We start from the raw sequence: 24,412 nt of genomic DNA, 5'->3' as shown, positions 1-24,412 counted from the left end.
AATCTTAACGCTACGTCGCGCAACTTCTGACCCTACCCTCCCCCTCGTCACACTTCGTCACAAATTTAGTATACCCCCCCTACCCCCCAAAATGCTACGTCATTTATGCATGGCCCCTATACTATGAAAGGACGTTCGAGGTGGTCGGAGTCCATACACTACACTGAGAAATGCGTTGTCTAGTGAAATATATTTACATATTTTATTGCTTTTATTGCATTTGCATTTTATTACTGATGATTACGTATAGATTGCATAGTTTTTTACATCGTTTGTTGTGAGTATAATATTTCAAGAGAAAATTTTACCGATGAATTTGAAATTTGGTAATGTTGTTAGAAATTGTCAAATGCGCACTCTGAGAGTTGGCATTTGTTTGACCGTAAAAATTGATCTACGCTTCCAGAGCTCAGCAGTAATAGCCTCCCATAAGCCAGCGAAGCCTTCTTGAAAAGGTTGTTCACACTGTGCGCTATCTACGCCAAGTGAGTGACATGCCGGAAAAGAAAATTAAATATTCTTCCAGCTTGAATTATTTGCAATCTTGATGATGCTGTGCGGCGGGGCACTTGTTTTCAGTGTAATTGAAAATGTAGGTGTGCACTTTTTCCTCAAAAGTTTCTCAGGTGTGTGTTGTTTTCAAAAGGTTGAACAAAAAACAAACTAGCTTGGGAAGAGCGAGAGGGAGAGAGGGTCCAATAAATAGGAAAATAGTAAGATGAGAAACTATTTAAAATATCAACTGAACGGACTATTAAATGATAGACTTCTTAGTTGAAATAAAAATCGACTTAATCCACCTAGCAGTGAGACGAGACGTTTCTTTCTCATATCATTGTAGGATCATTCATAATATAATAAGCTGAATAAAATGTATGTCCTGGAAATATAAATATGAATAAAAAAAGTTACTAAAGCGACTTTTGAATTGACAAAAATTAATGAAATAAAAAAAGAAAAGAAAAGGATAAAAATAATAAAATAAAGCAATAAAAATATAATTTTAAATAATGAAAACACTACAATGAATTGAATGAATAAAAAAAAACAAATTGAATAGAATGCATAAAATCAATAAGAAGAAGAAAAAGATAAACAAAAGAAAATGCATTAAATGTTTGAAATGAAAAATTACATGATATTGAAAAAATATGGAATTAAATTATGTCAAAATTGTGTCAAATAAATAATTTGAATGATATTAATAAAATTAGTGACTACAAAAATAGTCAGATTATTAAAATAAAGAAACAAATGGAGCAACCATATCATATCTTCAGCAATTTCTATTGTAGTAACATTTGCTACAACTTTGTCGAAGACACAAATTATTTATCTTAATTATTCCAGAAAATAAATTTCGTGCATCACTTATAGTTGTATTATTCACTAAACGATAAGTTCCTGTAGATGTACTATCATAAAGGCAAGAATTTATCCGAGCAAACTGTACTACAGCTCGCGACACGCGGCACAAAAATGCGAACAGTTAGTCGAACCTTGTCAAAGAGGGGGTAGTTAGGTAGAGCAGAGCCATCGAAGGTAACCCTATGTTCTCTTCCAGTCAGCTGCGATTGTAGCTAAATGCAAACGTTTTTTTTTTTTTTTTTTTTTTTTAATTTTATTAGGATCATTGGTTTCCCATTACAGAGCCGAATATCAAATGCACAATAAATAAAATCTTTTGAAAATTGTTAGAATTCGAATTTTTGATTAAAGGTTAGTTTAGTTAAACAGTAAGGTTATGAGCTTCTTTAGACTTATGTTAGATTTGTGTTTTAGTATTCATGAGGAAATTGTTTATCATCATCATATACGGTATGTCCATTGTCCCCAACACATTTCGAATCGGTATACTTGTTTCTCGGCCAATGCTGATTAGGTCTTGTACTAGATTATTCCTAGGAGTATCGAATCGGTCGCAGTTCCAAATCAAATGGTCTATGTCACCATAACCCTTCCTGCACTCGCAAAGATGTTTATTCTGAAAAGATGCGCATTTTGAGTGTAGTGGTTGGCAATTAAACGGGACATATTTTTTATAAAAGGTCTCTCAACGTTTTTTCCGGAAAACCATGGAGTTCTATTCACAGTAGGTAAAATGCTATGGCAGTGCCTTCCTAATTCACCTTCCGTCCACATTCGCTGCCAGTTTTCGGTTGCGATTTTATCGACCAAAGGAAAGAAATCTTGTGGTTCTATTGCTCTATGAAAAACACTGCCTTCTCTAGCCCCTTTCTTAGCCAGCAAGTCTGCACGCTCATTACCGTTTATATTGGAATGTGCTGGAACCCATAGCAGAGATATTTTAGATTGGTGTTCAGACAGGTAGTGGACGGATTTTCGTATTTTAATCACAGCTTGCACTGATTTGCTATTAATTTTTATCGACTCCAAAGCTTTAATTGAGCTGTAACTATCTGAGCATATTAAAAAGTTCCCTTGAGGAAGGGACCGGATATACTCGCACACATACAGAATAGCAGTTAGTTCGGCTGTATACACAGAACATGGGCTTTCCAGTTTGAAGAAAGCTTCATGCTGGCTGTTATAAACTCCAAAGCCTGTGGAGTCGTTTATCATCGAGCCGTCTGTGAAAAATATGTTTTCTTGCGGGAAAGAAGACATTTTTTCATCGCACAAAAGTTTTATTGGAGATGGACGGATATAATCCGGAATGGATTTCATATCGCGAATAAGAGATGTATCTGATGGGATTACATAAGTACGAGATTGTATGGAAAGATCATAATAATGCATTAGGCTAGATGTTGATGACGGAATGGACAAACATTCTCTATAGACAAATAAAAACTTGCATTGTGGGTTTACCTCAAAAAGCAAATCAAGCCTTTCCATGATTTTTGTGGACCTGACATGACAGGAAATTAAATATCGAGAGTTTAGTTGACAGAAACGGATAAATAATGGCGGGACACCAGCTATAACCTCCACAGACATGGTATGGGTCGAAATCATCAAACCTAGACATATTCTCAGGCAACGGTATTGCACACGTTCAATTTTTGCCAAATGAGTTTTAGCCATCATTTGGAACGCAACACATCCATACTCTATGACGGAAAGAATTGTTGTCTTGTACAACATAATCATGTCCGAGGGTTGCGCACCCCACCATGTGCTAGAAATTGTTTTTAAAAAGTTTGTACGTCGTTGACATTTACTCATCAAATATTCCACATGAGCTTTCCAGGTACATTTGGAGTCAAACCAGAGACCAAGATACTTGAAAATTAGAGATTGCGTGATCACAACATCATATAAGAATAATTGAATAGATGAAGCAGGACGTTTTCTCGAGAAAACTACCATTTCAATTTTGGCTACTGAAAATCTAACTCCAATCTGGTCTGCCCATCTAGCTATGTTATTCAGGCTCTCCTGTAGATGTTGTTTAATATCATCACATTTCTTTCCCGTGGCCCATACACAGTAATCATCTGCATATTGCACTAAAACACAATCACTTTGTAAACAACTATCGATATCACTAGTGTACACATTGAATAGCAAAGGACTAAGGGTCGACCCTTGTGTCAATCCCATATGACTAGTGCGAAAAGCCTTGATTTCGTTGTTATGAGCAAAATGCATCTGTTTTGTATAAAGAAGATTGTATATAAAACCACTCATGGCCCGCGGAACTCCGTTGTTGTTAAGCTTTTTACACAACACATCAATTAACACTGAGTCGTAGGCACCTTTGATATCCAAGAAAACTGCTGCCAATTCTTCCTTGGATTCGAAAGCCAGTTGAATGTCTGTAGCTAACAAGGCATGGCAATCTCTTGTGCTACGGGTCTGTCGAAAACCGTACTGAGTTGGAGAGAGACAACCGTGCTTTTCGGCCCAGCTTTCAAGTCTTGTGAAAATCATTTTTTCTAAAGTTTTACGCAGACATGAAATAAGACCTACTGGGCGATATGAAGTGAAATCGTTGGCATCTTTCCCTGGTTTGGCAATGGCAACTATTTTAATCTGTCTCCAAGCCTCCGGTACTACGTTATTCGAGAACATCCAGTTGAATGCGTCTATCAAAACTAGTTTTGCGGGCAGCGGTAGATTTTTTATAAGTGAAAAGCGGATATTATCTAATCCAGGAGAGGAATTGTTACAATCATGCAATGCACATTCTAATTCACCAACAGTAAATTTATCGTCCAGAGAGCAGATTGATTTATGGGAGTTGTGAAATATTGGGGTATTTACAGCAACAAATGCAGGGCATAAATTGTCTGCAAATTGCTCCATCCAATTAGAATTATATTCTTCGCGATTGCTAAGTTCCGGCTGCAAATTTCGCAGTTTCCGAGCAGTAGACCACAGTGTGGACATTGCTGTTTCTCTAGTCAATGATTGGACAAATTTTTTCCAATATTCCCGTTTTTTTCTTTTTAATATTTTCTTGCTTTTAGCCTCAGCTTCTTTATATTTTAGAAACTGTTCGAATAAACCCTCTTTCCTAAATATTACAAACGCTTCCGATCTTATTTTAATAATATCTGTGCATTCTTTATCCCACCATATTGTCGCCAGATTGGTGAATCGGTTTGGTCTGCGCTTGGAGGGCAGAATCCACGATCAACTGAGATATAAACGAATACAATTCACTTGGGTGAACCGGCCTGTAGCTTTCAACGTTTTCCAAAATAATAGCAGAATATGCTTCCCAATCTATATTTTTACACATATCAAATGACACATAGCACTCATTTTTTGAGTGGGTTGCGTACTTTAACAGAATAGGGAGATGATCGCTTCCCGCTGGATCATCAAGTGTGCTCCATGAGCAATTAAGAGCAATCGTAGATGAACACAGAGACAAATCAACTCTGCTACATCGTGCTGGAGGACAAGCTATTCGTGTTATCTCTCCTGTATTGAGAACAGAGAGGTTGTAATCGTCTAGCAACTCGTAAATCACCCTAGATCTAGTATCGTCGGTAGATTCTCCCCACATACATCCATGCGAATTGAAGTCTCCAAGTATGAATGTTGGGTGGGGAAGGCGCGCAATCAGTTCTCTCAACTTTTGAGGATCTAGTTTGTTTGGTAATGGTGGAATGTATACCGGAGCAATGTTGAACAGTTCGTTTTTAATTGTCACTGAACAAGCTATAGCTTCGATGGGTAGAATATTGGGAAGATTAATTCGACGATATGAATATAAGTTTTTGATACCGAGCATAACACCTCCCGCTCGAATTTGTCTATCCGACCTGATGATATTGAAAGACGGAATGTCAAAGAATAAATCTTGTGTTAGCATCGTTTCGCATATGGCAAAGCAGTCTATATCGTATGTTTGAATAAATGAACGTAAATTAGCAGATTTTGGAATTATACTTCTACTGTTCCATTGGAGCATCGTGAGCATTCTATTTCGGGTGTGTCTATCCATCGATCGTCAATAAAGATCCAAGGAGTGGCCAAGATAAAATGAGCTTCTCGATAAAGGTATTCAGAATGGGTGACAGTTGGATCAGAAGGGACTTCCACGTTGGGTCTAAATTCAATAGATTTGCAAAGAAATTAATTACATCAGAAATTGTAAACTTTTTCACTGGAGCCGTCTCTTGGTTTTTCGGATTATCCAATTTGTTTTTTTTCTTTTGTATCATTAGATAGGCTAGGGAAATCGTTCTTATTAAACTGAAAGCCCGAAGTAGCGGAAAGCTTTAGATGAGATGGCTGCGACGAGAGTGATCTAGCGGACAGAGATTGAGAAGTTGGGCAAGGTTTAACTCTTTTAGGGTGAGATATACGTTGAACTTTTTTACGTTTGGGGGTTTCTGCGTAACTACTGTGAGGGATTGCTTCGTCAATATCTGAAAGCTCACTGAGAGAGCTAAACTGGTTCTCGTGAGTAATATCGACGGAATTACTGGTTTGTATGGCAGCAGCGTAGCTCAATTTAGATTTTTGGATTATCCGTGCTCTAGCTAGTGAAACTCTTTGCTTATACACTGGACAGTCCCGTTGCGAAGCATGAGCGCCTTGGCAATTCAGGCAGACCTTTTCTTGTATTTGGCACTCATCTTCATTGTGAACTTGCCCACAACTACATCTAAATTTGTTGGCACACATCGCTTCTGTGTGTCCGTACCTTTTGCATTTGTTACAGATCATCAATTTAGGAGAGTATAATCGAACCGGAATCAGAACCCCATCTATTTGCACAAAGTCCGGGAGAATAGTTCCTGAGAAAGTTACACGGATCGAGTTGGAAGGGGCATATTGTTTAGAGTTTCCTTTGAAGATTGATTCTGCAAGTTGATGGCATTCGAGAATGGATACCGATGGAACACGTGGATCTTTGAACTTTCCGATGCCGTCGTTAATGACACGAATAAAATCAAGATCAGATTGATGGATTACTCCGTCAATTTCTACTTTTTCACTGGGCACATAAATTCTGTACAAACGGTTTAGGAGCTCATTGAAGACGACCTTGTTAGCTTCTTCTCGATTCGAGAACACTATGCGGAGCTTACTAAAATTCACTTTGCGTATCTCCTTAACGGACTTGTAGTGCTTATGTAGCTCAGCTGCAACAAGCAACGCGTTAATGGGTTTATCGATTTGTCGAGCGAACACCTCATACGGGCCTTTGGAAGATTCCGGATATTGCCGAACACGTTTTGGCTTTTTTGTTATCGATTGAGGGGTGTCGAGGTTAGATTCAATTGCCGTATCGGCGGGGGAGGACTGATTATCAGGTGTTTCTATTGATAGAGGCGGCGAAGTATTCTGATTCTCGGTAGGAGGAGGGTCTGCTGAGTTATTGGAAATCTCAAATTCCATGGTTTTCGGATGGAGCCAAGCTCCCAACCAACCGGAGATTTAACCTCACTAATTACAGTTAATGTGGAAAAAAGATGTAAGATACACAATCACTTATCTGTTAGAAGAGCTACGAGCAGACGACGCTGGTGTAAACCGAACAATAGACCACTATTCACTCACAATCTTCTACCTATGATAACACAACCGAACACGCCGAGAGTTGAATATCGACTGGAATGCAAACGTTTAACAGCCAACCTCATGCGTCAGTTAATCCGCACAATTCAAACTCGAATCGGAGACGACCCCATCACATTAAAACCAATTCGATGGTACATATACTCTAAACTCTTTCGTAAAAAGGTTACGAGAGAGATTTTTTTCAATTTCATTTGCGTATGATTGTAATTTATTAAAACGTATTATTGATAATATTTGTGCGACCATTGTTGGTCTGTTTTGGGACTGCGGAATCTGATTCTCTGGGCCGAATGACAATGTTTAAGTTCCACGGTATGCTGTACCACGCTTTACGACCGGTTTGGAGTATTTAGGAAATCGGTTAGCGGACTGAAATATATCTTCAGAAATTCTTGAATGGTGGATACAATCACTTTTTTCATACCTCGGGGCAGAAAGGGGCAAAACAAGACATTCATTTTCGGAAACTAATTTTCAAGCGTCATTAACTACAAACGATCGTTCCGAACTGTTTCAAAAAATGTACAGTCACTTTGAACATTATAAGTTTAATTTAATGCGTGATTTTTTTTGTTCTTCATATATGAGCGTGAAAAAAACTTGCATCAACTTAATCGAATGGCAAGTATAAGCTTAGCGAATAATCTTTAAAATGAAACCAGTTCGACCCTAATCGGAATCTAAACTAAAAAATTATAGTCATTTTAATTAAAATAGGTTTGAATAGAGATTTTTTCAAGAATTGATCATCTTTTCACCTTTAAAGTTCTGTAAAAAATCTATCTTTCTTAAGACTTAATATTTTGAGAAGACTCTATTCAATCTGTTTACAAACATAAAAAAATTGTATATCATGAAAAATTCATAATAAAATTTTGAGGTTTAGTCTGGTTAGGCGACACTGTGCGCCGCTAGTGAAACACGTTCGACATCATCCCCCCTTGCATCTCGCGCTCCAGGACGGTCCGAATTCAAAATTTGTGAATAATTCTTCTAATCCACTTCACAATTTCAAGCGCGCCGATTATGTCAGTATGCTGGATGTACTTAATGATATCGACTGGGACTCTGTTCTGGATACTAATGATGTAAACACTGCCACACAGACTTTCTGTAACATCTTGACCTACCTGATGGATCGCCATGTTCCTAGAATGAGTAGTCACCAAGCTGACAAATCCATATCAACATTAGAATAGGGCTAATAAGATTTGTAAACAAACTTTTGTTTTGCTGATTTCTCTTAATTTGTTATATTTTCAACCCAGAAGACATTTGAAATTGATTCTACCAAGGGTAAAGATGTTGATTCATGTGTATCTTTCATGAAATTTGACTCGACAGCGGAATAATGAGCGAAATAAGTTTGTTTATAAAAATCTTATTAGCCCTTTTGAAGAATTGATATTGAAATATCCGTGGTACACTGCAGAGCTTCATCGTCGGCTAAAAACAGCTAAACGTGCAGCGCTTCGAAAATTTAGCAAGCACCGCACTTTGTTCTTAAGAGATTACTACATCAGACTAAATCATGATTATAAAAAACGCGATCTGTTTTTCCAGCTACGAACGATGAATGCAACGCAAGCTGAAAGCGGATCCAAAGTATTTCTGGAGATATGTGAATGAGCAGTGAAACGAAACTGGTTTACCCTCGACGATGTTTTTAGATGGCGAAATCGAGAACAATACGCAAGGTATCTGCAAAATGTTCGCCACAAAATTCTCCAGCGTTTTTGTCGCCGAAACCTTGTTTGCGCACCAGGTTGCCACTGCCACCAGTAGTGTACCTCAACTTGAACACTCGATAAATGAGCTTCATGTGAGTAATTTGCAAATTATCTCAGCTGACTCTCGGCTAAAATTATCGTCCTCTCCTGGCCCGGATGATATTCCGTCTGTGCTTCTGAATAAATGTATTAGCGGCTTGGCCGAACTACTGCGTCGGTTGTTCGAATTATCGCTGTAATCGGCAACGTTTCCATTGTTATGGAAATCAGCATTCGTGTTTCCAGTTCATAAGAAAGGAGATAAAAAGAACATAGAAAACTACCGTGGAATTTCTGCACTATGTGCTGTATCTAAACTTTTCGAGTTAGTTGTAATGGAGCCGGTGTTTTTTCAATGCAAGCAATATATTTCAGATGACCAACATGGATTCATGCAAAGCCGATCAACTATGACGAATATATTGTCGTTCACTTCATTCGTCTCTGAAGGATTCGAGGATGGCTTGCAAACCGACGCTATCTACACCGATCTGTCCACCGCTTTTGACAAAATTAATCACGACATCGCCATCGCCAAATTGGCCGAACTGGGATTCAATGGATCACTCCTTCGTTGGTTCCAGTCGTATCTCGTCGGTCGCCAACTTAGCGTGAATATAGGCAGCGACTACTCTGAAATGCTACCTCTGGCATCCCACAGGGAAGCCATCTTGGACCACTCATCTTCCTACTTTACTTCAATGATGTGAATTATAGACTCAGTGGACCACCATTCAACGCAAATTTATACGATTTGCTTCCTTGGTGCGATCCTTTTCGGCTACCGTAAAACGGGGTATCTTTGATCAGCGGGGTAAGTTTGATCAATTGAGATTTTTTTCAGTACCATACCATAAGATGATTCCCTCTAACAAAATCATCGAAATAAAAAACAAACCATGTTCTAAACATGTTCAGCATCTATCGACAACGATTATTTTATCATTTATTGTATCTTTTATGACCATAAATTCAAATTGAAAATGACACAACTTTACTGCATCGTATCAATCTGTTCAAACAATCCCTTGTATCTTTATGAAATCAATCAACTTTAACTGAACTGATCACTTTTTTAGAAACCGTAAATATGTTTGTTCAATAATCCATTTTAAAAACCCGAGATTTTTGTTGTTAACTATTTAATTTCGACTATTTTCCTGAAAACGTTCGATAAAAGTTATCAGTATCCTTCTAGGGGAATTATGGTTAAAACCGACACCTTAAGCTTAACACTTTTTCTAAGTTGCCACAAAACCAATAAAATTATAATTTTAATGCACAATTCTTCTTCAGAAAATTCTTAACAAGACTTCATTTTTCAGCGCTTCGAAAAATTAATTTCATTAACAATTATTGGTTGTAAAACTTGGAAAACAAAGTGACTTTTTGGAAGCACTGCGGGTAAAACCGACACCCTATAGGGGTAAGATCGACACCCCCTTTAATTTATTTTCTCTCCACTTTATTAAAATCTTTTTCTTTATTAAAAATTAGATATATGCGTGATTAATAAAGTATGAGTATGTATGATGCAAATATGTGCTTTTTATTGCTTCATCATGTAGTGAGGGAAGAAAGTTGGAAAGCGTAGTACTATAAATAAGAGTATTTTAAGCTATAGGATTATTTATTGATATGAGTATTTCCAAATAATCCTTGCGCACATCATTGCAACCTCCAGTGTCATTTTATAAGAGAATATTTGCAAGCGTTCTACGTTCTGCTAATTGAATTCATTCACACACACACACACACACACACACACACACACACACACTTCTAAGTAAAACTATCTTTTTAAGATTTGATTTTTCGGACTCTGATCATCAACGATCTATTGGGGTATACATAAGATCATTGTCTCATTGTGATAAAGTTCGTCTATGACAAACCAAGAGAACACTAGAAATTCGGTTTGATGAGCTTTTTGCAGAAATAGCAAAAGCTTCGATAGAAGCACAAATTCCAATTTTTGATTTTTAAAGAGACTCACAAGAAATAAACACAATAAAAGTATTTCTGTGTATTTCTGCTAATACTATAGTGTTCAAATAGGCTAATTGAAGTGTCACAAAAATCCCCAGTATTTTGAAATGAATCGCAAGTATACACAACCATCTTAACAGCGTGTCGGTTTTACCCTAACCATAGGGTGTCGGTTTTACCCCAACAGCGCACATTTTTTTTATAAAAGCAATTAAAAATATTGAATTTTTCAAACTCGTCTTCAATGCAGCTAGTTGATCATAGGAAAGGCCGATAATAATAGGTACAGAAAATGGGGTGATTTGAAAAGCTTTTGTTCGGTTAAAACCTTAAAATCTGCCAACGAAATTTTACATCCAGACGAGTATGAACGCTGCTGTCGTATGTTTTGTTTATTTTTATGACATTCGGCGCACTGACGTAGATCGAATTTTTCTTCAAATGCTCTACATAAACGTACTAATAATAATGTATCATTATGAAATGAATAAAAATTTGATTTCTAGGAAAAGTTGTGGGGTGTCAGTTTTACCCACAGTGTCGGTTTTTCCCACAATTCCCCTACACAATTCAGTTCTCGTTCGAGACGTCGCAATTAGAGATGGGCGGGTACGGGTATTTTTACCCGATACCCGACCCGAACCCGTACCCGTAGGATTCGGCGCGGGTTCGGGTTTTGTTATCACCGGGTACGGGTCGGGTCGGGTACATTTAAAAATATTTATTCCGGGTACGGGTTGGGTCGGGTTTTTACGAAATATTCTGCATTTACCCGTTTAAATATTTTTGAATGTTTGGGTCACCTTTTCTCACCAATATCAAAAAGTGATAACTTATCCTCGTAGAAAAATATTAAAACAAGCGTTATATTCCCATTTTGATATACCGTCGTCCTATAGGTCAGCGTGAATTGAATGAACGGGACCATTCATAGATTTTGAGCTGGAAGTTCATAATCTAAATTTTGCTATACTATTAAACGGGGAAACATTGTTTTTTGTGAAGTTCCTCGAGCATTTTTGAAGTATTAATGTTGTAAATTTCCTTCACCTTTCCAACATTCAGAAAGACAAACAAGTGTATGGGAAAGATATGACTTCTATCGGCCTGTTTAAGGAAAATAGTCTAGATTAACCACCAAACATAAATGTAGATTTTTTATGGTTTTATTGACAAAAACGTTTAGCGTTACTACAAAATTTATTGATACACAAGATTATTCCGATTAATAAAAAAGCAGATAAATTGTACCCTTTTCAATTGTAAAATCATTTAATAAATTACAAAACAATCATGGATAGAAGTTGAGCGTATTTAGAATAAAATTGATGTTTGTTTAGATGTTTTTGGAAGAATTTATCTTATCGAAAATTTACTAAAAGAAGCCCATTAAACTGAAATATACCCTGATTTTAAGGTAAAATAGTTCCTCAAAAAATGTCCTCGCATCTCACTAACTACACCGTGATTAGTGGCAGCTTCTATGTCAAATGCTGTTGCCGAGAGGAATCTGGAACTGTGGTATTTCTGGTTTCGTTCACATGGAAAGATTTATGCCGAAAGATAAGCATTTCTGAACTCAATAAATTGATAGTCATTTTCAATGTAAAATCGTATACTGAATCCAGAATCCAAAAAATTTACCGTAGAACAGTTTTCGACTTAGAGTGAAGAAATAAATTTCATCTTTAAAATAAAATGTACGTTTAGTAAAGCACAATTATCTACGGTTAAAGTACATCGACATGGAATATTATTATGTTAAAGTAAGGATAATTGCATGTATTTTTGGTTGACCGAGCATTCTGTTTTAATACGACTAACAGTTCTGACCGTTGTTACGAGTTTGTAAAACTTTTTCTTATTTTTTCCTCGTTTAATTAGAAAAATGAGCGCTTGGTCAATATTTTGGGCAAGAGAAAGCAATTGAGAAAATTATTTTTGAGGAAAACTGAAAGCTTACTAATATCCAATGAATATAAACACTTGTTTGTTTGAATCAGATGAAAATTGCGAAAGTTATTCATTTTTTGTAAAATAGAATTTCCAATTTGAGTTTCTCTGGGTCAATTTTTTGAACCCTCTCTTTTTCATTTAGAACTCTGTTAAAAAATAAAATGAAGAATTTTGAGAGATTTTGAGCTATGGTAATATTCAACTATAACAATAATTTCAGGCTAATTGAAGTGATAAGTCATCGAATGATTGGTATATAATACTGCGTGTAATATTTATACGAGTTATACAGAAAATAATGATACAAAATTCGTTGCAAACTTAACCCTTACACGTCATAAAGTTCTTATCTTGAAAGTCAAGCTGCAGGACTATGTTTTGTGCAATAATAATACAAATTTTGCTACATACTACTACATACGTTAAGTATTGTAAAGCTAATTTTTTTTCCTAGAGCATCTAGCAGTTCGTACAAAGCTCATTTTAGTTTTAAAACCTGAAAATGTGAAGTTCAAAATAATTTGAAGAACCTAAAATATTTTGTAGCTTACTCACGCACGTAACACTTCTGCAATGTATTTTAATATAGAAGTTTTGTGGATCAGTGCAGTGAAATCGATACGTCGTAAAAGCCTATGTGAATTTAGTATAATTTCAAATTACAAACTTCTAGCCGTTTTATTAAAACTGTTCTACTATAATTTTTTTGAACTTCTTGTTCGGATTCAGCACACAAATCTACATCGAAAATGGAAGTGATATATTGAAGTTCAGAATTTTATTTTTATTTTGTTTATCAGTGTCCCTTGGCCTGGATAACAGTTTTCGAACGTAATAAGCGAATTTCCTTCAAAAATTAAAATACCGCTATGTAGCCTTGGGCACGCCTACTCCTTCGAATCACGTAGATCAAATTTATTGATTGAAAATCGGGATTGGGTCGGGCACGGTTTTTAATTTTTTTTAATGCTGGTGCGGGTCGGGGTTGGGTCGGGTTCGGGTCGGGTACGGGCCGGGTTCGGGTTCGGATTCTTTTTCATGCTCGGGTACGGGTCGGGTTCGGGTTTTGTATTTTTATAAAATCCGGGTACGGGTCGGGTTCGGGTAAGCTTACAAAAATAATATTCGGGTTCGGGTCGGGTCCGGGTACGAAAAATCCCATATCCGCCCATCTCTAGTCGCAATATGGGGCCATGAAATAGCCTGCAGATATGCAATTTACACAACATTTCGAGCGTTATCTCTCATTGCGGTAGACATATTTTGCTGATCAAAGTTTCCCCGAAAACAACGAATGAAAATTTACAAAAATCTAATTTCATTGTAATAGTAAAACGAAATGAAATACCCAACAATTTGTACAGTACTTGTTTTAAAAATGCAAACAGTTACATCTACTTGAATTGAAGATAGTTATTTGAAAAACTTTTGAAAAAGTGATCAATGTTCCCCCAATTTACGGTACCTAGTTACGAGAGTCGCTGTCAACTTATTCAACTCGACACTCTCCAACAACGCAGAAATACAGCAAGAGCCCTAGTTGTTGCCGATATGCTGTCAGCACGCATCGATTCTCCAGCCCTAATAGAACGAGTCATACAGCGAATGCGATTACAACGCATTTTGAATCGCGTGACGCATTTGTTTGATTTTTATTTGTCCCGTAATAATCAAGTCTAAGTTTTTGAATTTTTTTAAGAGTGTTTAGATTAAGATATCATTATTGGGGCCGATTGCGGCCTGTTAATGATTTTCGTTCATTTATAAAATAAATAAATAAATAAATCAAACATCTGCGGGTTCTATTGTAGATAGACACCTGTATACGATTTTCTGCACATGGCCGTTGCTGGTCAAGGGTATACCAGACAAGTATAGCCAAAAGATTCTTGGTGCTGTCGCTGATATGATAGATGGAATTATATCACGGTGTGTTTAGTAGAATAATTTTATTCGAAAAAAATCAACATCGCTAAAACTTCAGCATGTGATAGAATGGGCTTTTCCCTTTCATTTGAAAGTAAAATTAAAATATTCTGTCGGGGGCTCCAGAACAACTATTTTATTTTAAAGGTTTTTTGTTTGAAGACCTGGGTTTTTCAATGAAACTGGTTCACATTTTTGCCCCTAGGTAGTACTTTAGATATTCAAATATTACAAAAGTGAGAATATGATGGACAATTTCATTGTGTACAACTTTTTAGAAAATTACATCGCGATCTAAAATCGCCAGAGAAAGCTATTAAATTTTCATCAAAGTTTCTAGATTCGCACGGGGCCTATTGGTTAAGAAGCTTTATTCCAAAAACATTTTTATTTGTCAAAAAAATGGATCGCCTTATTTTAACAGTGTTCTCAGAAGAAACTGAATGTTAGCAAAGTCCCACCTTTAAGCGTAAAAAGCATAATTCCAGATTCCACCGTTTTATGCGCACCAATGATATTTTAGGAGCATGGAGATATAGAGAAGAGTAGATAAAATTTGAACGAAATTAAGCGTTTTTTGAAAGATGCTGGGTAATGCAGCTGAATGAAACAGTTTTTTTCTGTCACAGATATATTTGTTTCTTCTTTTTTTTTCTTCACTCATTCTGGAGTATGCTTGATGTAATCTTGAATCAACCTTTTTGCTCGTTACCGTCTTGTGGGATATATTTGGCCTAAATTTTAACTTTATATTTGATCAAACTCGATTAGATATTCAGTCATTTGATTTGATTACGATTGAGAATCCTGATTGACAGTTTCATGAAAGATAGAAAAATAACTCGATGAGATTTATGTTCAAGTTTGTTAACTTTTGGGAATCGCTGTACATTGAACAGAAATCGCATAGTAAATGAGAAATAAAGGTTTTGTCTATTGTACGAAGATAGCGATCTCAATATAAAAGTAGATATAGAATGTATCACCTTTACCCGAAAGACGTGTTGCTGTTAATGTTTTCAGATTCTGAACTTAACTAGCACCTCTGTCTTCTTGATATGTTGTCTTTGCTCTTATCCCATATTATGAGGGAAATCTTCAATAAACAGACTTACTTTGAGAAGTTACTGAATGTATGGTCCAGCCTGATATTTTCTTGTTCGTTTTCTGTTGTGATCCATGTTCAACGAGTAACGACTCCGGAATTTCTTCTTAAAGGAAATTATGAAACTTTGTTTTGTTCTTTTTTCTAAGATTATGTGAAGTGTGTTCGATTTGGAAATAAAATTTGAGGACTAGCAAAAATCTGCATCTATAAATTCTGATGAAATGAATTTACCCCAAAAGATAACAAACTTGGATCCAAAACTCGAAGAGTTTTTTTCTTTTTCAATCATCTTGCTTTTAATGTTGATAAAGACAAACAGAATTCTCAACTCAAAATTGCAAAAAATCCGTCGTTTATTTCAATGACTAGAACTGTCTACTTTTGTTCATTCAAATATAAAGCTTTGAATTTAAGCCAATTGTATTTTACCAGGCAGAATAGGATCAGGAAGAAGGGTCATTCTAGTTTACATTAGCTATCCCCCAGAGCGAGAAAAGAAATGAAAAAGGCATGATAAAATCCGTTACTATATTAATCAACAAGATGTAAGATTATCGAATAAATTTGGTCAACACCTTTCCACACCTCCTTGTTCATAAAGTGTCATTTTCGCCCAAGACCCGGAGAAATCTGAAAATATATTTTTTCTGCTGAGAATGGGACTTTGTATATACAGTAAGATTCCGTTTTTGGCACGTTCTGTTTTTGGCATGCTCCATTTTTGGCAACAAAAATGTTCCGTTTTTGGCAACATTGTTGTTGTACATAGTAAATCTTTTACAAAATGCTCATACACATTTAGTTTTAATAATTGATATCACTTTTGACTTTTTGCCTTTCTCATATAGAAAGGTTATGCAATCACACTGAAAAACGTCAATCTAATCCCGGCCCGGAGGGCCGAGTGTCATATCCCATTCGACTCAGTTCGTCGAGGTCGGAAAAAGTCTGTATGTGTGTGTGTGTATGTGTGTGTGTATGTGTGTGTATGTGTGTGTATGTGTGTGTGTATGTGTGTGTATGTATGTGCGTATGTGTCAAATAATGTCACTCATTTTTCTCAGAGATGGCTGGACCGATTTGCCCAAACTTAGTCTCAAATGAAAGGTGCAACCTTCCCATCGGCTGCTATTGAATTTTGGATCGATCGGAATTCTGGTTCCGGAATTACGGGTTTCAGAGTGCGGCCACACAGAAATTTCTCATAAAAACTATAGGAAAAATTAAAAATAGAATTTTTATTTTTGATGCTAAATGTATTCAAGGTGCATAAAACGTCGAGATTTGATGCAAACACGAAAAAAATTTGACGAAGATTCACTTTTTTGGATTTTGCACATTTTTGCCTTTCTCCTATAGAAAGGTTATGCAATCACTCTGAAAAACGTCAACCTAATCCTAATTTTTTTTCGACTCGCTTAAGGTTTCTGGATTTTAACAGAGGCGTAGTTGATGGTTTACGGAGAGGGGTTACACTCCTCCTCTACTGTTCACTCCCCTCCTTTAAAAATCTCCTTAAATCACCCCTCAGGCCATCACCTCATACCCCTCCCTTTCAACCCCATCATCTTTAAACCACCACTATATTACAAAGCATACCAATTTAAGCTGGGGAGTCATTCGTTCATGGGACTTTCGCCCTCCTCACATATCCATCCCCGCATGACAAAATGAGTTAGCAAGCAGATAACATTGATCTAATGCTGATTAGGCTAATGGAGTATGATATTTTTTTGTTTCAAGTGTTTCACCGTCGACACGTAGCTCATCAAATTCGTGGCTGGCATGCCATTGTGTATAAGTGCAAAGTGTACTAAGAATGTAATGGACATTTCCACAATTATGTTGAACATAAAAAGCCTCCGTGCCATAGTTTAGAGAAATGAGAAAGGCACAATTGCACCGTTAGGTGGATTAAAACAGGTTTTTCCAGTCATATTTACTACATTTTATGGGGGCAGGCATAAAATTATATTTGCTGATTTTCTTCTATCATTTCATTTCATATGACATATTCTTATATAATTACTGTTGTTGTAACATTTATGATGTAACAAATTGAAAATAAAAGCTTTTAAAGTAAGGTTCCATTTTTGGCACGGTTCTTGTTTTAGCAACTGAAAAAAAAATTATTGTTGCCAAAAACGGAATCCTACTGTATTGAAATTTATCTGAATTTACTGTTCATTTAAACCCAACGTTTTTTGTAAGTCCTTGTTAATCGACTTGTGACTTAATCCATATGCCCCACGCACACCTAAAAACTGATAAAATTTTAATAACTTTCTCGGGTGATTTTATATCGATTTATAGCATTCTACGAAGTTGTAGACAATGATATTGTTCATCAGATTTTCACTTTTAGTATTTTTGAATGTCTATAGTATCAATTATTGTCAAAAATGCGATTTAATTTCATTAAAAATCTTAAGTTTTCAATCAAAAAACTTTAAAATAAAAAGTTGTTCTAGACCCCCCGACAAAATATTTTCATTTTACTTTCAAATGAAAGGGAAAAGTCCATTCTTCCATATCCCGAAGTTTTGCAGATGCAGAATTTTTTTGAATAAAGTTGTTAGACAAAGACACCGTGATATAGCAGAGAATAATTCGTTTGCCTAATGAATCCGTTTCGTAATGAGCCAACAAAAGTCGTTTCGTGGTTTTCACGAAAAACTCGTAATAAAAAATAAAAGTGTTTCAATAGAACTACGAATGAATCATCATTTGCACGAGAAATTCGAATATTTTAGGAAAATTGTCTGTACGAAACTAATTTGCACGGTTTTACAAATATATTCTATCAGTGTGAGCACTAACAGTTACAAGTATTAGCTCTAGAACTGAAGTTATTGCAATTAGTCTGATTGGATTCCAATGGAACGGCGCTGCCAGGAACAGTTTACGTTGACGACGAAAACTGAAATTTTGATATGTCTCCGTTATTTTGCCATATTATTGAAAACTGATAAAATCTATCGATTTAGGCTGTCTTGTACGTAGTTGGATTCACGGTATATAAAAATGGATAGGCCGCTATTTTTAAAACAAAAATATTCACTAAATAATGATAATACATATAGTTGAGATCAATTATATTGTCTATTTATTGATGTAGACAACTCTATTTTATGTACTTCTTAGTGAAAATTAACGATAAAACGTCTACCTGTTCAATAATGAAAAAAATAATTAGAATCGGTCAACAAACCATTGAGATATGGCCTTTTGAAGTAAACATTCCAACTGTTATCCATTTTTTTAATTTATACATTATATTTAACGTTTGGTAGACAACCCTATTTTCATATTTTTTCAGTGCACCATATAAATAACACCTTTTGTACATTATATTTATGTAATTAAATGGTAAGGTTTCCCTTTAAAAACCGCGACACGTATAAACGATCTAAATAGTCAATGGACAAACATGGATTCACGCTTGAAGTTTGGTACAAAACCCTTCTATGACCGCATACCACATCCAAACCGTTATAAATTTCGATTCCGTCAATGAAATATTTTCAAACTTGCAGGGGATATACTTGATTACTATATCCTTCGAATGCCATGTACTAAATAAGTAGACAAATATTTTTTGTTTATAGAGATAGGACCAAACCCGTGGGTGTTTGCTAGTAGCCTTAAGAAAGTATCATAAAACTTCAAATCACCATATCTCTCGAATCTCTCGATGGATCATTTTGAAATTCACTGAGAAGATGTTTGGATACTGTATCTTTCGAATGCCGTATGACAAATTTATGATCATTTTTTTGTTAATAACGGTTTTAGGAACACCGTGCGGATTATGTTAAATATTCTACGAAAATTGTATTAAGCATTGGATGGAAAAACTTGAGCATCTTCTAGCACTGGTACCACGTATCTTTAGGAAAAAGGATTTTCGTGTTTTTTGATCCCACTACTTTCAAGAAAAAATAGTTTTGGACCCCTACATGCACAAGAAAAAAGTAAAGCATGAAAGAGTTAACACAATCTGCAGAAAACGTATTTCGACTGTGATGGATGAAAGTGGCGTGAAAAATTTCAGTTTCGGAAGCGGAGCAGTTTGCATCATTCTATTCTGAGATTTTTGCCAGAGAAGACGGTTGGATCCAAGGTTGAGTCCCTTAGCATTAGCTGATCGGTAGGGAATTCCGAGAAGTCAATATCGTCGTCATCGTTTGGTTGATCGGCACTATAGTTCATTATTCGGTAATATCTGGCCAAAAAAACATAAGTGTCTTGTTTCAGCTTTGTGAAAAAGTAAGAATATTCTACATAAATTTAGAAGACTGGCAACACGCACCACTAAACATTCTAAGTCATCAGAGCGATGCTCTCTCACCTTTAGACTATGCATTTATGCATTGCTTTGCATAAATATTCCATATAGCGTGGTCCAACCGCTCAACAACAGACAGATCAGATAGGGCGTTGAGCCTATTTGCATCTTGTTGCTAGTATTCGAGCTTCTCAGAAACGAAAACAAAATACCGAATATTAATTGATTTGAATGGATTCTAAATATAGGCAAATCACCCTATCTCCCGTCGAGATGTGCAAACAAAAACACGTTCGGTACCTGTTGCTATCGATCATTCCACTTATTCGGCTCGGCAAGGTGTGACCAACTGACCAAACCGCGCACGGTTGACGCGCAATTTCATTCGGCGCAACATGTGAACGGATCATCTTCATCAACCATGTTGTTGATCGTTGTCGCGAGCTTGTCATTGACCTTGGTTACCTTTCGGATGGCGTCAATTGTTGGTGGTAAGTTTTCTCTCTCTAAGGAGAGGATCTCCTTAAGACGTTTGATTAAAATGAATATTTTTTCAGCTCAATGGACAGCCGAAATGAGTAAGTTTCTGCTAATCGAGTAATTGAGAAAATTTAGCCACGAATTATGAGTAACTTCTCCGACAGAGTGTCGAGAATATCGCAACCTGACGGTGTTGAGAACGGCGATCATTCCCTTAACCGCAAGACCGATTCCGGTGTTCCAGGAGGTGTTCAACTGTTCCCACACTGTTGACGTGATCGTTGGCGGTGAGGAGGCGCAGGAAGGTGAATTTCCGCATCAGGCTTTGATCGGTTGGCCGGCGGAGGAGAATCATGATGAGCAGTATGACTTCCTCTGTGGCGGATCGCTGATTAGCGAGAGATTTGTGGTGACTGCAGCTCATTGTGGCTCTGAGAGTAGCAGGTACTTTTTGACAGTAAATGACAGTAAAATAAATAACCGTAAACATTTTATTTCAGAGGTCGCCCGGTGGTGGTTCGTCTGGGTGAGCACGACCTGGACAATGAGCTGGATCATCAGGTGGATTTCGATATCATTGACATTGTGAGGCATCCGGAGTACAGAGGCAGAAGTGCCTATTATGACATTGCGTTGATTAAGTTGAAACGAACGGTGAAATTTTCCTCCTACATACGTCCAGCCTGTCTGTGGACATCGATATCACTAAACTACACGACGGCAATTGCCAGTGGATTTGGTCAGTTGGGATTCTGTAAGATATAATCTCATCCCCGAACGGTTTTGGAATGTCGTTAGTTCTAATCACCCACCTTCAATCGTTTCAGTAACAAGCCCGGCTCGTAAACTGAATAAAGTTTCATTGCAATTTTTCGGCTCGGAACGTTGCAACAAAGCCTTTCCAAGGAACCGCAAAATGGAAACTGGAATACGTGATAGCCAGATCTGTGCCGGTAGTGCCGATGGACGGGACACCTGCAAGGGAGATTCTGGTGGACCGCTTCAAGTGAGAACCGAAGAGAAGGGCTGTCTGTATCATCTGATAGGGATTATTTCCTGGGGTCAGGATGCCTGCGGCTACGGACACAGTCTGGCAATCTACACTAGAATTGCATCCTATGTGCGTTGGATCGAACAAATTGTTTGGGAAACAGATAAGTGGATTTGGGACTGAATAAATGACTTCTATTGATAAAATCATCTCCTCCCTATTTGGCAATCAATTTTCCTGACAGTGTTCTCTCCAGCAGCTGCAAAACTAGAGGAATAGGAATTTGTAATGAAACTGTTCCACTCACCTGTCGCACTGCAAAGTAGCAGGTCAAATTTCTCGGATAGACTCCCGGGAAATTGGGCGATTGAAGCCGGCAGGCTTTCTTATCACAGTTGGTGAATATCCGAGAGCAGTACGTCCCCGGCATTAGGTCACCTGTTGCAAGTGTCCATTGGATTCAAGCCCCGATTGAAAGGATGGAAGAGAAAATGTGTAACAAGATTTCAGTTGAGCTTTTGTTCGTGTGCAAATCAACAAGGACATCAAAGCCCCGAAAAGAGCTGCCGCTACTAGTTGCTGTGTAGGATTGTGAGCAAGTACAATCTTGCAGCGTTCGCTAGATTGCACTTTCTATTTGGTGTCATCCTGATTCAAGGCGTGTTAGGGTGGTCTAAATTTTTGGCGAAATTTATTTCTAGAGCTTAGAACGCTTGCAAACCAGACCACCCTACCTCCACCCCACTGGTGATGTATCTGAAACGGACCGGTCCCATTACCTAGGTAATATTTCGGTTCGGTGTAGTTCTCCTGCTGGCCACTCATCGGTGGGAATGCCAGTGATGTAAGATTTCGAATTGAGTACGGACGTTCTCGGTTCTGGGCGAACAGACCACTGCCGCCGGTCGCCGCTTGGCTACTGCTTCGGCCCAACCCGAACGACGAGGACGCACCTCTTCCGGTTGAATTGTCAAAGCTCAGTTCGACTGCTCCACGCTGACGATTGCCTCCGGTCGCATCGTAACTGCCGTACTGTTGCTCCGAGTGGGCTGTCGAGTTGGTGAAATCGTCAATTAACGGATAATTGGGAATGTAGGTAATATTGGTCCAGGGCGGGATGTGTTCGTGCTTGATGCCACCGTACCGGACGACGGCACTGTTCCTCGACAGCATTTTGTACTGTATTCGAAAGTCAAAGTTGTATCCGCTTTGATCTCGCGATAATCTGCCGATGGGGGAAACAGGGCTTTTAGATAAGCGATAGGGTTAACTAAAACAACTAATCTTACTTGAGCAATTTAACAGTCATTATGAGCGAGCGGGTTTCACTGTAGAAAATTGCCGGTCCCCAGGTCGTCCCGCACCACATTCCGCCGACGGGAGTCCGGGCCGCTTCCGCCACCTGCAGGTATCCATCGGGGCAGCCATTGTCGGTGTAGGAAACGAACCTTCCCAGTGTGAAGCTCTCCAGTGTGACCTGAAAGGAAGGGAAACGATTGACGCTATAATTTACTGCTTGTCACAATCAACCATTCAATTCAACCAGTCATCGTAATCGATCTCAAAGACGACAAACAATTTGTTAGTTCAAGTTACTCTTCTATACAGTATGGCACTTGGAAGGCATATTATGGCCACGCACACAATGCCGGTACGTTCTCAAGTTTTCATTTTCAGATTCATCAATCAATGTTCCACGCCCATCTTCATTATTTATAGTGCCTCGAAATAATCGAATGGGAAAGTGGAAAGTGCTCCTTTATTCAATGTTTTCATATTGGTTATGCTGTTAAGTTGTTAGCATGGGCGGCATCAACCAATAGGTAATGGAGGGAGGGTAGCTCTGTTTCGTGACAAAGTGTCTTATTAACGATTTAAAATATATCCAACGGAAGCTACAAAAGTATGAGATTTCAAACTAGTATACCTTCCGCTTTCTGAACACGTTGTCTTAAGCTGCCAGGCCCGATGAAGGGGGGGGGGGGGGGGGGGAGGGGCAGCCAGGGCGTTTGCCCTGGGGCCCGGGTCGTATTTGGGGCCCGCGTTTTTACCCGGAAGATGGTTGAAGACGTCCGGTACTCATGCACTGATAATAAAAATTCGTAAATATAATGAAATCGATCATGCAATGCACAAATTCATTCGTCGTTTTCTGCAACGAAGCGTTTTCGTGCATTCTAACGAAAGCTTTCGTAAATTTTACACGTTTAATGTATGCTGCACGAATGTTATCGTAGATAACGACATTATTTTTCGTGAATGAAACGAAATGTTTTGTTTATTTTAATAAACGTGTGTGTATATTACGAACGATTTCGTTGGTCGCACGAATTCATTTCGTTTATCTTATAAAAGTTTTCGTATTTATCAGCCTCTTATTGTTTTCAGTCGATCATTCGGGATCGACGTTTGACAACATCGATTTTTTTTTTATTTAAAAAAATGGATGTGGCCAAATCTATTTTACTGTGGTACGAAGAAATAAGGTGAACTTTACTTATTTAGTTTACATTGCACGAATGTATCCGTTGATAACGACATTATTTTTCGTGAATGAAGCGAAATGTTTCGTGTATTTTAATGAACGTTTATGTATATTACAAACGATTTCGTTTGTCGTATTCGATCTTTTAGGACAGCACCGATTTTTTATTAATTAAAAAGATCGATCTGGCAAATTCGATTCTATTTAAACTGCTCGTCATTATTGAGGACTAGAAAGATTGTGGTGTGAAGAAATGGACGCTTGATGAACAATAGTTTCAGTAACTTTTACTTATCTATTGTACATGGCACGAATGTTATCGTTGATAACATTATTTTTCGTGAATGAAACGAAATGATTCGTTTAATTCGATAAATATATATTATATATTACGAACGACTTCGTTGGTCGC

The 24,412-nt window shown here is 37.4% G+C and overlaps 2 protein-coding genes across 6 annotated transcripts in view; one reads left to right on the top strand and one right to left on the bottom strand.

The window, feature by feature from the left end:
• Window positions 1–24,412, bottom strand: part of LOC131693017 (uncharacterized) — a 546,650-nt gene that overhangs the window by 90,887 nt on the left and 431,351 nt on the right. For all 5 annotated transcript variants that reach the window (XM_058980473.1, XM_058980474.1, XM_058980469.1 and 2 more), the window contains 3 exons: window positions 22,805–22,992; window positions 22,295–22,740; window positions 21,823–21,953 (listed from right to left, as the gene is read on the bottom strand). In XM_058980473.1, coding sequence (XP_058836456.1) covers window positions 21,823–21,953; window positions 22,295–22,740; window positions 22,805–22,992 — 765 coding nt within the window. The remainder of the gene's footprint in view (window positions 1–21,822; window positions 21,954–22,294; window positions 22,741–22,804; window positions 22,993–24,412) is intronic.
• LOC131693020 (serine protease snake-like) lies at window positions 20,378–21,701 on the top strand. The gene is made up of 5 exons (XM_058980483.1): window positions 20,378–20,535; window positions 20,602–20,622; window positions 20,689–20,968; window positions 21,025–21,278; window positions 21,352–21,701. The coding sequence occupies exons 1-5, from the start codon at window positions 20,466–20,468 to the stop codon at window positions 21,696–21,698; spliced, it is 972 nt and encodes a 323-aa protein (XP_058836466.1). The 5' UTR covers window positions 20,378–20,465; the 3' UTR covers window positions 21,699–21,701.

Source organism: Topomyia yanbarensis, chromosome 3 (assembly GCF_030247195.1).
Source record: "Topomyia yanbarensis strain Yona2022 chromosome 3, ASM3024719v1, whole genome shotgun sequence".
In the NCBI taxonomy this organism is placed as follows: domain Eukaryota; kingdom Metazoa; phylum Arthropoda; class Insecta; order Diptera; family Culicidae; genus Topomyia; species Topomyia yanbarensis.
Note: the sequence above shows the minus strand (reverse complement) of the source record. Positions and strands in the feature narration are given on the sequence as shown.

Bases quoted from the DNA above. Each gene is read 5' to 3' on its own strand.
- LOC131693020 (XM_058980483.1), top strand. From the start codon at position 20,466: ATGTTGTTGATCGTTGTCGCGAGCTTGTCATTGACCTTGGTTACCTTT. The intron at 20,623-20,688 runs GTAAGTTTCTGC...CTTCTCCGACAG, and splicing joins TCAATGGACAGCCGAAATGA to AGTGTCGAGAATATCGCAAC. The intron at 21,279-21,351 runs GTAAGATATAAT...CAATCGTTTCAG, and splicing joins ATTTGGTCAGTTGGGATTCT to TAACAAGCCCGGCTCGTAAA.